The following is a 15,715-nucleotide window of genomic DNA, read 5'->3' as shown; positions in this document are numbered from 1 at the left end:
TTTTGTACACTTTTCCATGCTTTTTCCTACATGAGTGCTTGGTGTCTAACATTCATACTACAATGGATGCATCAGAGAAAAACTTGGGGAAACATTAGCTGGGCTTCTCTACTGACTTAGCCTCTGGGTGCAAATTTTAAATGCACTACTCATGTAGTCAGCTGATATCTGGGACCAACCTTGGGGTTTGGTATCTTGCTCAAGGATAGATTGGCATCCAGACTGGAGTAGCAAGGGATTAAACAATCAACTTCCTGATTAACAGAAGACCTGTAGCTCCTGAGCTATAGCGACCCCGAATGGCCTTTAGTTGATGAGCCATGTCATTGCTGGTAGTATGCTATATACTCGGGGAATAAGTCATATTAATTTAGCACATAGCACTTGGTCAAATTGGACACTTTGGCATGTAGTGCTTACTACCTACTGCTAGCACTGTCACCTCGCACCAAGAAGGTTCCTGCTTCAAATCTACTTTGCCTTTCTGTGTGGAGTTGTGCATATTCTGTTAAAACCTGCTTGCATTCCCTCTAGATACTCCGGATACACACATGTTTATTTAACCGGTGATTCTAAATTGGCAAATGACATGTATGATTATCTGTTTCTCTGTGTTAGACCATATAGAATCTGGAATAGATTAGGGACTTGTCTGTGGAGCACCTCAGCTCTTGGTGGAAGTAAACTGGGACAGGTTACGTTCATTTCACAAACCTACCACCAGAAACGTTATCTGGGCTTCTCTGCTGACTTAGCCTCCGGGTGCAAATTTTGAATGCACTACTGATGTAGTCAGCTGTCTTCTGGGACCAAAATTTCTCTTTTGTTCTGCAAATCTTTGTTTAAGGATTCAAATTGATTAAAAAAATAATAGAAAGCTAAGCCTTTGATAATAGGCATTTGGGAAAAAAATGTCCATCTTTTGCACCCAGCTTGGATTGTTTACCTGCTAAAACCTGCTCAGATGTGACTTTTTGATGTTATCAGACTTGCTCTTGGAGAGTATAAGCAACTGAAGTTTTTAAAGGAAGCATTAAATGAAGGGGGAACTCCAGTTAAACATTTGTAAATGGCCAATCACAAGGAGGTAAAAAACCTGTTATTAGATGGTCATAAAGTTTTTTGGTCTAGTCTAAAATATCATCTATAAATTAACATTGTTTTCAAGGGTCATTTAGACACTGTCCTACTTTGTGAAAGACAAAAATCATTGAGCTAGCAACATAAAGTGTGGAAAGAGTGTTTGCAGTGTTACATCATCAGACTTGGTTTGGCCTATTCTTTGGTCTGCACTGATATGACACATTGGACTGTAAGTATGACATGTTTTCAGTCAGTTTAGCCTGTAGCAATTTAAGGAAACTACATTTATGATTAATAGGAGTTTTGGCTGACAGAAAGTCGGCCAAAACTCCTGTTATTCATTACTGCTGATATAAGATGTGAATAATGTGATTTCAACGGCCTTGATGTTGTTGCATAACAGCATACTCTGGAACTTCCACTTAATATGAATTGAATACTGTCCTCCCTGTATTTGTCTTTGAAACCCTGGCTCATTTCCCCCTTTTTCACTGTATTTTTTTGAAGGCCTTCAGAAAGAGGAGGAGGAGGAGGAGGTGGTGTGTGTTACACACTAGAAGGGAGGACACTGTATGTTTGTGTGGATGTATGTGTGTCATCGTACACACAAGCTCAAGCACAGATGGCAGCTGCTCAGCGAAGCCTCGGAGTGGTAATTACTGAGTGTGAGGCGCATTACTTAACTGTTAGCTTTGCAGTCTGCAGGGTATCTGTATTGTTGTTGCTGCTGTAGAGGAGGAAACGATTTTTAAAGAGACAGTCTGGTTTAGGTTGAATGTTTTTCTGTACAGCAACTTGTGTATGTTTACTGAAGCCAGGCAAAAATTTACTCTCAAGGTATGAATATTTTCTAACGTAAAGGCTCTGGAATTATATAAAAGTGAGTTAAAGTTTTGTGATTTTTAGTTTGCATTATTGCTGTCAAAGCCTGTGACCTAAAAGAGATATACACATGAAATATTCAGGGCTAAAAAAAACACTTTTAAGCCCTGTTAAAACGGCAAACAAATCAGTTTTACACCCATGCCAAGTGTCACGATCTAAGACCAAAATCTTCCTTTTCTTTGGCTTGAAAGAGAAGGACCCTTATATATCCTTGTATGATAAACTTTGTTTTTTTTGTGTATGTGTGTGTAATATTAAGATTCATATCAGCAGGGGATATGAGGGGTTAATTTAGCATTGCATGTTTGACCTACAGTACAAGCTGATGCTTTTTCCAGATTTCCTACCATGGCAGCGGAGAGGGAGGGGAGAGCGATGACTCAGAAGGGGAGAACCAGGAGCTTGCACAGATTGACAGAGGTATGTTCCCACTGCCAGGCAAATCACCTTTAATTGAAAATAGACGATGATTTTCTGTTTTGGGTCAAAAATAAAGATTAGAGGGGAACACTGATTACTGGAGGAGAATTTTGACTCTGGAAATGTCCTTCAAATTATTACAGTGTTTTCTGGGAAACGAAAAAAGTTTTAATCACCTAAGAAATGCAGTAAAGGTGAAAAGAGGATGCTGAAAGAGCCATTGATACTTATACTTGCTGTTGGCCGTAACAGATTGCTTACAGGAAACTTGAAAAGCGTTTCACTTCAATCAACTTCAGCTACTTCAGAAAGCTGCTGGCAGAAGTTTCATTAGAAAAAGGAAATACGGCCAAATACACTCAACAAAAATGTAAACGCAACACCTTTGTTTTTGCTCCCATTCCCCATGGGATGGACGTAGAGACCTAAAATTCATTCCAGATACACAATATAACCATCCCTCCCAAACAGTGGTCACAAATCAGTCCAAATGTGTGGTAGTGGGCACATCTGCTATATTGAGATAATCCATCCCACCTCACAGGTGTGCCACATCAGGATGCTGATCTGACATCATGAGTAGTGCACAGGTGTACCTCAGACTGCCCACAACAAAAGGCCACCCTGGAATGTGCAGTTTTGTCTCACAGCAAAATGCCACAGATGCCACAAGCAATGAGGGAGCGTGCAATTGGCATGCTGACAGCAGGAATGTCAACCAGATCTGTCGCCCGTGCATTGAATGTTCATTTCTCAACCATAAGCCGTCTCCACAGGCGTTTCAGAGAATATGGCAGCACATCCAACCGGCCTCACAACCGCAGACCTCGTGTAACCACACCAGCCCAGGACCTCCACATCCAGCAGGTTCACCTCCAAGATCGTCTGAGACCAGCCACCCAGACAGCTGCTGGAACAATTGGTTTGCACAACCAAACAATTTCTGCACAAACTGTCAGAAACCGTCTCAGGGACGCTCAACTGCATGCCCGTCGTCCTCATCGGGGTCTTGACCTGACTCCAGCTCGTCGCTGTAACAGACTTGTGTGGGCAAATGCTCACATTCGATGGCGTCTGGCACGTTGGAGAGGTGTGCGCTTCACGGATGAATCATGGTTCACATTGTTCAGGGCAGATGGCAGCTGAGAATGTCCCAGTTCTTGCATGGCCAGCATACTCACCGGACATGTCACCCATTGAGCATGTTCGGGATGTGCTTGACCGGCGTATACGACAGCGTGTACCAGTTCCCACGAATATCCAACAACCTCGCACAGCCATTGAAGTGGAGTGGACCAACATTCCACAGGCCACAATTGACAATCTGATAGACTCCATGCGACGATGTGTTGCACTGCATGAGGCAAATGGTGGTCACACCAGATACTGACCGGTTCTGGGTCCCCAGACCCCCAATAGCGCAAAAAACTGCACATTCCAGGGTGGCCTTTTGTTGTGGGCAGTCTGAGGTACACCTGTGCACTACTCATGATGTCAGATCAGCATCCTGATGTGGCACACCTGTGAGGTGGGATGGATTATCTCAATATAGCAGATGTGCCCACTACCACACATTTGGACTGATTTGTGACCACTGTTTGGGAGGGATGGTTATATTGTGTATCTGGAATGAATTTTAGGTCTCTACGTCCATCCCATGGGGAATGGGAGCAGTAACAAAGGTGTTGCGTTTATATTTTTGTTGAGTGTAGCAGCTGCACTGAGGTCATTTATAAAGCTTCTAGTTTTTAAAGTAGCTACGTCGTCTGGGATCTCATTATCTCTCAGACACCTTAAAAAGTAGATGTATTCATTGCACTTTTCTTGACTGATTCAGATTTTGTCTTTCTTTTAAATTCTAAATGTGACCTGCCGATACCGAATTATAACTGACAGAGCGTACAAACAATTTAAACTTTTCCTCAATGTAAAATTAGATTTTCATAGTAAAATAAATTGGTAAACTTCACAATTTTGACTTTATAGTTTGCACAAAGCTACAGGATCTTCTCTCACTTAAACAAGATGAAAATAAAGTGCTCTGCTACTGGAAGGAGGTGCAAATGATTAAAAAAAAATAAGTTGCCGAATGCCCACTTTTACCGGACATGTTTTACCTTACAAAAAAAAAGCAAATGCAACAGATTTATATAACAAATCCAAGTAGTTTTTGATGCGTGTCAGCTACAGTGATTGTCTTTGTCCCCTGATTTCCAAGAACTGGGAGAACAATAGAAAATAAATATATATTTTGATAGCGTAGAGTTGGGGTAATCTGGAATGATTACTTAGCCTTTATTAGGATTCCTGGTGACTTTTGTTCCTAGTCCTTTAGAGGAGGGAGAGAGAGATAAATCTGACTAGTGGTTAGCTTAAAAGTAGGAAACAGATGAGAGCAGAGGGGTACCTTGTTTCAGTGTAACTGGTCTGTTCGGTATTAAATTATAATCTTCTACATTTTTTAAAATTTGACTTATGAGTTTTTAATTCTCCTAGAGAGGCGGAGAAATTGTGCCCTCACCCCTCTGGCCACCAGCCAGCAGCACAACCAGGGTCCCCTCTCTCCTGCACGGCTGCGACGCCTGCGCCTCCTTTTAGATGCCAATCTGGATCGCCACTCTTCAGAGGAAGAACTCGAGCGAATCAGCTGCGGCGATAACAGGAAGTGGGTATCTTCACTCTCCCAGCGCCATGGCGATCACCACAGCAGTGCCTCCAGTGATGAGGAGGTGCGGGACCTCTGTGGCTGCAGGTCGCCTGCCGCCTCCGCCAGGTCGCTGGGGGAGCCCGGTGCTTGCCTGGCTGCCTCCCCCAGCCCTGTACTTTTCAGCTCCAGCCCACCACGTAGCCTCAAGCCACCCCCCATGCGATTTCAGCTGCAGGTGGTTCCGCCGGTTGCACGACCCATCATCTTGACCCACTTTGACCAATCAGCACCTTACAGAAAGTATCGGCACAGCTACGGGGGGGAACCAGGGAGACCCAGTCTGGACTTGGAGAAAATGCAACAGGTCCGTGAGTTAAATACGAGGAGCATGTATATGTTAGCGCTAAATTATTAAAGCAGGGTTTTTCCTGCAGCTAGTATAATGCACCCTTTTTATTCTCCCCTGAAAGAAGGCAGTATGTAATTAGTTCATTTTGTTTGTCTGTCTGTTTCTTAGCAGTCTAAGATTTACAGTTTTCAAGATGTCATATTTTTTGTGATGGTAGATGCAAAAAAACAGCTCAAACAGATTAAATTTGGGTAAAATCTGGGTCAAGGTCACACTAAATGTAAAAAAAAAACCCTTTTGTATTACCCACAATTTGTTTTTTTTTTATCGCCTTCAAACTTCTCAACAATATACTAGGCCTCAGGAGACACGAGTATCTAGGTTGGCCAAGCATTTGACTTTGACCTTCATTGAGCCCAAGGTCAATTTTGACCTTGGAAAAAATCGCAAGAAACCGTACTGAGTAATACATCCTCTGAAAGGTTGTGGAAAGAACTCTTCAACACACTTTTAATTTTTTCCATCTGATGTCCTACGACGTCTGTGTTACCAATAACACGTTGAAGTCATCATATTGTAATAAAAACAAAGTTTTACTGTAGTATAGCTCTTGCCTTCGGGAGGACTTGCGCCCTCTGAGCAATCTTGTTTGTTATGTTGCCTTAAATGACAAGAAAATGCCTACAATTTTGCAATTTAAGGTAAAACTTGTTGTTTTCATGTAGACTTATTATGTTATGTTCAGTCAGCCCCCAACAGCCAATTTTGAGTCCGTAAAAACCCTGTTAACGATCGTAGTATCAATGGGCCCTGAAGGAAATGGTTTTGTTGTCCATATTGGAGAAAATGGCATGCGTTTTTATACTTCCTTGACCATAACAGGGAACTCTCTTTTTGAGGCAACTTGTGAGGGCCCGGGGCACTTGCCTTTCACATATATCCTGCAGCACCGTGTACCACATTGGCTACACTTCAGTGGAGGCTCATTACGTTAAGTGTATCAAGTCGTCAGTGTATAAGGACATAAATCCAAGCAGTCTATGGAAACATTTAGTAAAAGTGCATCACAGAAAACTTAGAGTTCACATCTGACTAGCTCATAGTTTGGCTGTTGGCACTTACAGGTAAGTAATATGTGCTGGCGGCCTAGCACCCACACACAGAGTTGGCTACAAGGACAGGTAAAGACTTAAAAAATCAGTGACCAGATTCTGTTGTTAGGAGGTATTGTCCTTTAGCATGTAAAGGTCAAATGCAGTGTTTCAAACTCTCTTGCTAACTTATGACACAGATACTGCATCACATCAGGCCATGTTTTCTTCTGTGCAAAACTGAAACTCCAGCAATTACGGCAGTGTATGCAGCACTCACTTCCTCTTCATTTTTTGATGGTAGTTTCCATCATATTCACCAAAATTCTGCAAAGCTTGTGATTTCTATTTTTGATTTTTTTTTTTTTTTTTTTTTTTTTTGGGTGACTTGTAAATTTCCATAGGGAGTTTAGTATTAGATAGGCTAACATTTATAGCCTTCACTGCACATGCACACACTATAGAAAAAGGGTATGTCCTGCAGAGCCAGTTAATATTTGGGACAATATCTCAAGATGTTAGACAAGGGAACACGGGATAAAAAAATGCTTCACAATCCCACATAAAGAAGGATATCCGGTCACCTTGCTTAAAAGTAACACATACATGAAATTGCATAACAGTATGAATCCCTATTTTTACTTGTGGATTAACATGTAAGCAATATTTTGTTGTTGTAAATGGTTCGGGTGGAACTGATTAAATACTTTTGGTTAGTTTAAAGAATTACAGTGCATTATATATTTTATAACACTGAAATTTTCCTAAAATGTGAATGCACTTCTAGCTTTTAGCACAGTAAAAATACTAAGTACTTCCAAATTATGCTTCAGTACAGCACTCTAATCTACATTTACTTAATGGCTCTGCGGTTTAGTCCCCAGGGCACTGTATAACTGATTAATAATAATCAATTTTTAATTGCTATCAGTTGTTATTGCTGTAATTGAAACAGATCACTGACAGACCATTTCTCTCTCAGTAGGATGTTTAACTTGGAGCTTGGAATGCCATAATTTTGGATAATCAGTGAGTTTATGTGGGGATGTTGTATTAGGAGCCAGATTTTCTTCCCTCAAATATTTGGATGCATTCACAGAATGCAGTCTTTTCATGTCCAACAACCCGTTTCACTGTATGCTGAAATAGATTCTCTGTACCTATTTATGTAATATCATATTTAATTCTGACACTATAGCAGTATGTGTGCCAAATGGCAGATGAGCCTTAACCCCCCCGTCTCCACCCCCCTGAGCAAATCAAACAGCGATCTTGGGTCGCACATTTGGTCCAAAAATTCAATCGTGAATACTCTTCAAATACACATGCACACACGCAAACAAAGTCCTCCCTTTCCATAGCCGGACGCTCGCCTCCACGGTGGTCTGGCTGGAGAGGGATGAAGGAGAGGGAGCCACGGACGGCAGATGTCCGCCCTCGTTTTTCACAAAGGCTGGCGAGTGAGGGGAAACGATGGAGGGGTGGAGGCAGAAGGAGAGGATTAAATAAACAACAGAAAAACGACAGCCACTAATGAGTCACGGCGAAGCTGGTCCGCTAATCATTAAAATCCAATAGACTTGTTGGCCCACACTGTGGATGGGGAAGGGTGTGTGTGTGTGTGTGTGTGTGTGTCTTTGCAAAGAGAGAAACTGCAGGTTTCAGGGGTCCATATGTCCGTGGGGTTTTTAGAGGGAACGAACAGATGATAAGAGACAGCGGGCAACTTCGAGAGGGGTGAAGTGTAAAAAGAGAAGTAGTGTGTCGATGTGTATATGTGTGTGCATCCATCATCCTGCCTGTCTGTCTGTGTCTGCATGTGTACATCCTCCTGTCTGTGTCACTGTGTGTGTGTGTGCACGCTCAGTGAAGTGGAATGGGAGGTGCTGCAGGGAATACAAAAGGGGGCCTACAGAGGTAGCCAGCAGACACATTAACCCTTTAGCTGGACATCTCCCAGTCATGAAATCAGCCTCGACTTCTACACCTCATCCAGGGTCTGATGTACAAAAAATAGCACATGTTCACTGGTGTTTGTACAGGAAAAAGTTAGCTTATAACCCTTGAATTTCTTATTACCCCCAAAAGCGATCTTAAATGTGTGTTAGAAAGATATATATGGCAAAGCTTCACATTATGTTTGGTCTGAGTACACCATAAGAATGCCGCGGTCAGACATTTAGTGGAGGACCTCGCCCACGCATTTGTAGTACAACCACTTCTCTCTTTTTTCTATGAACATAAAGTTGACAACCTTTTTTATCCTCTGGTTTTTATTCTGTTCGGAGTTCCAGAAGCAATTTGGTGCAAACAGTGTTTTATATGCAAATGACTAATTAAGGAGCACAAGCCAAGAAGACTGAGCTCTATAAAAGACGACCATGCCAATGCACGGCTTTATAAATCTAATGAAAAGGATGCATTTCTGCCTGTGCTCGTACACGCAGCTTCAGTCATGAGTTTTATGAATCTGGCCCCCAGGGGAGCAAGAAAGGGAAAGAGATGCGGTTCTTGTTAAAAATGTAATTTAAAGGTGTCAAATATGGGGATTCTGTGCCAAAGGTGCAGGGAACACCTGAAACATATTCTTAACTACATCCTGAAACCATACAAATGGACATGCAAGCAAAGGAAAAGCATTTTCAAGGCCAGAAACGAGAAGAGTAAGAAATAAGTATATTTGGCCCAAAATATAGCCTCCCAGGCTTATTTTCAGTTAGATTGACTCATAGTCTATTTTTTTTTTCATTTCGAAGAGACAGCTATAAAAAAAAACAAGAGCCATAACTCTGTACATGCAGAGTGGGTGGGCTTACACAGCTTCATCTTACAGGAAGATATTTGTACAGCAAATCTGAACACAATAAAAGAAGAAGAAGAACAACAAGACTGTTCCTTTAGTTCAAAATGAGGCTTGCAGATACTGCATAGAACTAAATCCCGGGTTATGTTCAGTAGCATACTCCAATATAAATTCAATTTAGTTAGTGTGGCAGATGCTGGTCATTTGAGCAAAACAAAAAACTGGATGACAATTTAAAGGAAACACCTGAACTGTACAGTGACTTGGTCAAAGTTGTTCCAAGTGATCGACTGTATCCTGATGTGAGTGAAAATAGCAAAAGATTGAATTAAATTCACTTCAAAGCACTTTATATCATAAGGTAAAAAGCCGAGAATAGTGAGAAAACCAACCAACAATTTAAAAAAACAAACAAAAAAATAAACCTGTTATGAGCAAGCACTTGGTGACAGCGGGAAGGAAGAACTCTCTTTTAACAGGGCAGAACCAGGCTTAGGGAGGGACAGCCTCCCTAATGATAATAATAATGATTAAATGCTGAGTGGCGTATAAACACATAGAGTGAAAAGACATGAGTGAAGATAACTGCACCCACAGCAGCCCAAGACTATTGCAGCATAGCTAAGGGAGCATTCTGAGTTACCTGTTCCAGCCCTACTTCCTTTAGGAGGAAGCTACTTTCGGTCACTTGCATCTACAATCTTATTGTTTTGAGTACTTCTCATAACTGGTGGGCGTAGGTGAGGAAGGAATGTAGATTGAGCAGTAAGTCATCTGGCTTGCTTTCACGCTCTATTCGGCACAACGGGCTGGTACCAAACTGATCTGTTGGTCTCTGTCTTCACTCAGCTCATGAACAAACCCCAAAATGTTTGAGCAACTCCCCAAACACTGAGTGGGCACTCCACTTTCTTCTAGGTGAAAACAATGGCCTCAGACTACCATAAGAGTGCATGGAAAAAAATATTAATTCTTCAGATTGAAATGGTCCTTAAATGCTGAAGGATATTGACAGTGCACTTAGTTTTGGCTCCGGTGCTCCCTCTCTAAGACCAGGGGCTAACGTGCAGGTCTATGATTCCCCAGTGTGACCGTAAATAATTAGAGTCATGCCTTTATTTATTTATGGGTTCGTTCATTTAGTCTCTGATAACTCCTTATGCTTGCTTGTCCGTGTCCATTCCCACAAACTGCACAGATGTTGTTCTAAGTGATCGACTATATGCCGATGTAAGTGAAAATGGTTTTGATTGCTACATATACTATAACATTCACACCCACCAGGTCTCAACCCAGCCAGTTATCTATGAGAGATTCTGGTCTGACCTGTTAGCTCTCTGCACTGTCATCCAAACACTAAGTGTTAAACTGAAATGAATAACACCACTGTGAAAGCTAAGTAGAACTAAAAAGCAAAGATTCAATTAAATTCACTTCAATTCAATATTATTTACATAGCACTAAATCACAACAATAGTTGCCTTAATGCACTTCTATTGTAAGGTAAAGAGCATAGAATAGAGAAAACCCCAACAATAAAGCAGCTCGGATTGAGCAAGCACTTGGTGACAGTGGGAAGGAATAACTTCTAACAGGACAGACCCAGGCTTAGGGAGGGGCAGCCTTCTGCTGGGACCAGTTGGGGGTGGTGGGAGGAAGACACACTGTGAAAGAGAGTGAGAGATTAAAAATAACTAATGATTAAATGCAGAGGGGTGTATAGGCATATATCATGAAAAGAGGTCAATGAAGATAACCCACTGCATCCTGGGAAGCCCCCAGTACCAAGCCAATTGCCGTTCAGAGGGAGCGCTCAGAGTTACCTGTTCCATCCGTAACTCCCCTTAGGAGGAAGCTAGTTTCAGCTGCTTCTGTCCACTTATTGTTTTCATCACTGCTCACAGCTGGTGGGTGTAGGTGAGGAAGGAATGTAGATTGAGCAGTAAATCAACAGGCTTGCTTTCTGGTCTGATATCTATTCAGCACAACAGGCTGGTACCAAACCCTTCGTGTCGACTTCACTCGTCCTCAGGTCATGAACAAGACCCCCAAATTTTTTAGCCCGGAGAGAGGTGCAAACGATGGCCTCACACTACCATCCATTATAAGAGTGCAGTGTTAAGGTAGTACTTATGCCCTGGATTCACTTTTCAGAACCTGGAGTCTACATCCATCTTAACTAGGCGGCCCATGGATGTAAACAGTGGTTATAGCTTTCACCAAGGATTAGCCTAGATAAGTCAAGGCTATTTTTGTAGCATGTTGCATAGAAGACAAGTTCTGTACCCACGTTTCTACAGCTCGTTGGCAAGCTGTGACCTGTTTAAGGTGAGGGTGGTGTGCAGGGGTGGATAAAATTATCACTTTGATTTTTCTCTAAGATGGGTTCTTTGAAAGTTTGCACGAGGCCAGCTCAAACATGTAGCATCTAAAATAAACATTGGATTTGGTTTGTTTTTAAATTCTTCTTCAAGCATTTTGCACTCAAATACTGTAGACTGTAGAGTCACCGATGGGAAGAGGGGGAAAAAAAGAAAGATGAGGGCTGGCAGGAGGTGAGCATGAGGGCAAGTGCACGTTGACTGTCTCCCACATCACAGCAGCAGGAGTCTTGTGGTGCTTCCATTCTCTCCTGCGCTCCCTTCCCCTTTGGAAGCTACCTCCGCGACTCCAGACAATTCGATGATTGTGTGGTCCCTCCACCCCCACTGTGTTTTCTTTCTTTTTTCTTTTTTTCTGAAAACAGTGGAGCTGCGTGGTCATGGAGGGGAGTGGGAGACAGGATATTGCATAAGCTTCATTGACCAACTGTTTATACTTGAGTGAGACAGCTGGATTTGCTGACTTCCTCGATCATCCCGAATTAAACATTAAGCCGGTGCCTACTTTGTTTTCATGTGTTGGTGTTTTGCTGTTTTTGATATGGCTGATTATAGAAAAATACTCACATGCACCGACACTAGCTTTAACCAGTCATTTTCTCTCATAAAAAGTTCAGTCTACAAGAAAAGGTGTGGAGCTTTTACTCTTCCTGTCACAGAGGAGCTGCTGCTGAAGTTTTAATATCGATAGAAAAGTCACTGTGCTTTCTTCTTGTCTTCACAGAAGATGCTGCTGAAAAAGAACTGCGGAGGGAAAACACGGACCATAAAGATTCGGGTGAGTTCACTTTCATTGCCACACGAATACCCTGCTGGCAGGAAACGCTCCCACAACATTGGCGAACATTGGAATAGTATTCCTGTAAGCTTCAAAGCTCAGCTAAGACATAACATTTTGACTGCAACACTCGAGATGTTTTGAGAATATTGTCACGGTGAAGGTTATGAAGTTTACTGCTATCAGCTGTACGCAACATTCCTACAGCTGATAGCAGTAAAAAAAAGAAATAAAACAAATTGTCAACACAACAGCTGGCGATGTTTTCAGGCTGTTATGAGCTCTGAAGGGACAAAGCGCTCATAATGTTCCTCTAATGGCATTTGTTAGCAAAGTTAGTAGTTTTGACTGCAACATATAGAGGTTTTTGGTATAACAGATGATAATATATTTTTTTAGCTTTCCCACATCAGTCAGTCCATCTGTAAACCCTTGAAGTGGACAGTATTGTGCAAAAGTCTTGAGCCAAGCCTCATTTCCATATATTTTGCTTCCAAGGAGCCAAGACACACAACCCAGTGAGTGTTGTGTCTACACAAAAGAGAAGAAAGCAAAAATCTGTCCCCCATGTTTTAATAGGATCTATGAAAAACTCCAAAGATAACACAATTTGATGGGCATATAAAAGTATTTTGACGCCAACAAGGTGATTCCCTAAGAACTAATAGCTGAAAACTTGGCAGGTTGTGCAGTTTGTCCTTAATAAATGTGAGGAAACTGGACAAGTGGAGGACACAGGAAGAAGTTGCGGGCTTAAATAAGTATTTGCAGAAGATGAAAAGTATTTGAAGGTAATGTCCGTCATCAGAAATGGTCTCAGAGGAAGGTGGCTGTCAAGAAGCTATTCTTTAGAAAGGGAACCAGGTTGAAAGGACTAAGGTACGCCAAATTACTCAAGAACTGGCCTGAAGATCAGTGACAACAAGTCTTATGGAGTAATGAATCCAAATTTTTTTTGGTTGGCGGTGTTGTTAATCTGTATGTAGAGCGGTCCAACAGTGAGTGCCTGTAGCCATGTTTAAAAACCATCCATGTAAGATAATAAACAGGATCCCATATTTAAATGAGGGCAAAATAAAAGCTTCGTTTTGAACTTTTATTGCTGGGTAAAAAAAAATTTTTTCTGCTCAGGCTGAAGCGTTCCATTTATGGGTTGTAATATCTTTAACAGGGGCATCATCATGATATACAGATGCTGCTAACTTGAAGATAAAAGTGATATAAAAAAACCCCAGTGCTATCAGTTAAAGCCACAGATTCACTTTGCAGTTTATCACAGCTCTCTCACTGCAGACAGCATCTACACACTTAATGCCTAATTAGAGCAATGTGACAACTGCTAACAGAGTTCACTTTCCTCTTGCACACCGAGAGACTCACTAGGCTGAGTTCACTCTTAGTTTAATTGCCTTTTTGTCTTCTCCTTTCTTCTCTCATTTGAGCTAACGCTAGCTACACACTGACTCAGAGGTGTCTGCTCAATTTGTTGCTGGCCTTGAGTCACTGCAGTGAGTTGCACTATTTTTACTTTACGAGACTTGAACAAACCGAGTTCCCCGTGTATCACTTTGAACCAGTGCTCATACTGGTTTAGCCTTATTGAGATAAGAGTGACTTAAGAGAGTCATGTTAACAAAATAAATACATCTAAGCATGATTTTCAATGATAATTTTCAATGGTTACATGACGTCATTTACAATAGTTATATATATTTAGCTTCTTTAGCTGAAGAACCAGTGAGCTTATCCAATGATGAGACGTCTGTTCCTTCACAGTTCACACCATTCTTCTTATTCTTTCCTTGAGTATTCGTCAGATTATAATGAAACTTGCACTCAACAATGGGTCTTCACTCAAAACGGTGCTGAAGGTCGTCCAACTCACGGTAGATTAGAACGTTAACCAACTATGAACGGGTTAAAGTTCTAGTTAACTTGAAAATTTAGTTTGAAATTAAGATCCATCCATCCATCCATCCTCCCATCATCTGCTGCTTATCCGTGCTGGGTCACGGAAGCAGTAGTCTAAGCAGAGTCCAGACCTCCATCTACCCAGCCACCTCCTCTACGTCATCCAGGGGGACCCTGAGGCGTTACAAGGCCACGCGAGAGATCCAATCTCTTCAGCATGTCCTTGGTCTACCTCCAGTTCTTCATCTGGTAGGACATGCCTGCAACGCCTCACAGAGGAGGTGCCCAGAAGGCATCATGGTCAGACAGATGTTCAAACTACCTCAACTGGCTCCTTTTGAAGGGGAGAAGTAGTAGCTCTACTCCTACTTCCTCCTCTATGACTGAACTTCTCACCCCAACTCAAAAGGAGAGATCAGTCACCCTTCGAGGAAAGCTCATTTCCGCCACTGAGGAAATGTGTTGGGCTGTGGTCAAGGGCGGAGGCCCTGGTGGTCCTATACCCAACTGCTGAGGGTGGATATTGGGACATGAGAATAAATTCTTATAATAAACTAGACATTATGGTTTATTTTTGGACCTATTTTTGATCGTGAACTTGTATCTCATCAGTAGCAGATGGCTATCAGGTAGCAGACGTAAAGCTGTTAATGAATCAACTCCATCTTGCAAATTATCTGGAAAAAAAGAAGCAGTGAAAACACCAAGAAGGAAATACTACTTAGGCTCATGTCATTATCACAGCTGTAATTATAGTTTTGGGCGAGCCGCAGACGATTTTCAGATTTCCAGATGGGTCTCGGCAGTCTTTAGAAATGCCTGGTATATGAAAATCTAAAATCATGACCGGTCTAATTCCTGATATAGTCAGCTCTTACAGAGGATGCACCAACAGGCTGCAGTATAAGATAAATAAGAATTATTTTGAACTGTGAATCACACAAAGCTACTGTAACAGAGTCTAAAAATAAAGTGAAGAAAACCAGTCAAAGCAGATTATCATTATCAAGTGTGTCTTACACGTAAATTAATTGAAATCAATTTAAACACGACTTTGCATGCAGAGCCTTTCCTTTAATGCTGGCTGATGGGCAGTCCAGATCAGGGTATCCATTACAGTCGCGATAAGGTTGCGAGGTTGCTCAGCCCCTGTGAACAGACCGGCCTGCCTTATTGCCAGCACCTTGATCTCCATCCAACTGCATACTGGGACAGCATCTGGCTGCAGCGTTTGTTCCCATGCCCCACTAGCTACTGAGCTATAGAGACTGTGGAAAATCTGATAGCGCCATTGGATTCCTTTTGCAAACTTTACTGCAGTGATACATTAGCCTAAGAATGAAAAAATGCCCTCCTTTTCACGTTTG

General features: G+C 41.9%; 1 protein-coding gene across 1 annotated transcript in view; it reads left to right on the top strand.

Moving 5' to 3' along the window:
* Positions 1 to 15,715, top strand: part of LOC146551970 (uncharacterized) — a 31,731-nt gene that overhangs the window by 10,118 nt on the left and 5,898 nt on the right. Inside the window, exons 2-4 of the mRNA XM_085256547.1 lie at positions 2,307 to 2,388; positions 4,885 to 5,399; positions 12,384 to 12,437. Of these exons, the coding sequence (XP_085112673.1) occupies positions 2,307 to 2,388; positions 4,885 to 5,399; positions 12,384 to 12,437 (651 nt within the window). The remainder of the gene's footprint in view (positions 1 to 2,306; positions 2,389 to 4,884; positions 5,400 to 12,383; positions 12,438 to 15,715) is intronic.

Source organism: Mchenga conophoros, linkage group LG19 (genome assembly GCF_057382185.1).
Source record: "Mchenga conophoros isolate Kocher_MC1m ecotype Shallow Benthic linkage group LG19, M_conophoros_male_GT1.1, whole genome shotgun sequence".
Lineage (NCBI taxonomy): Eukaryota > Metazoa > Chordata > Actinopteri > Cichliformes > Cichlidae > Mchenga > Mchenga conophoros.
The sequence above is the reverse complement of the archived record's forward strand: the minus strand, read 5'-3'. Positions and strand labels throughout refer to the sequence as shown.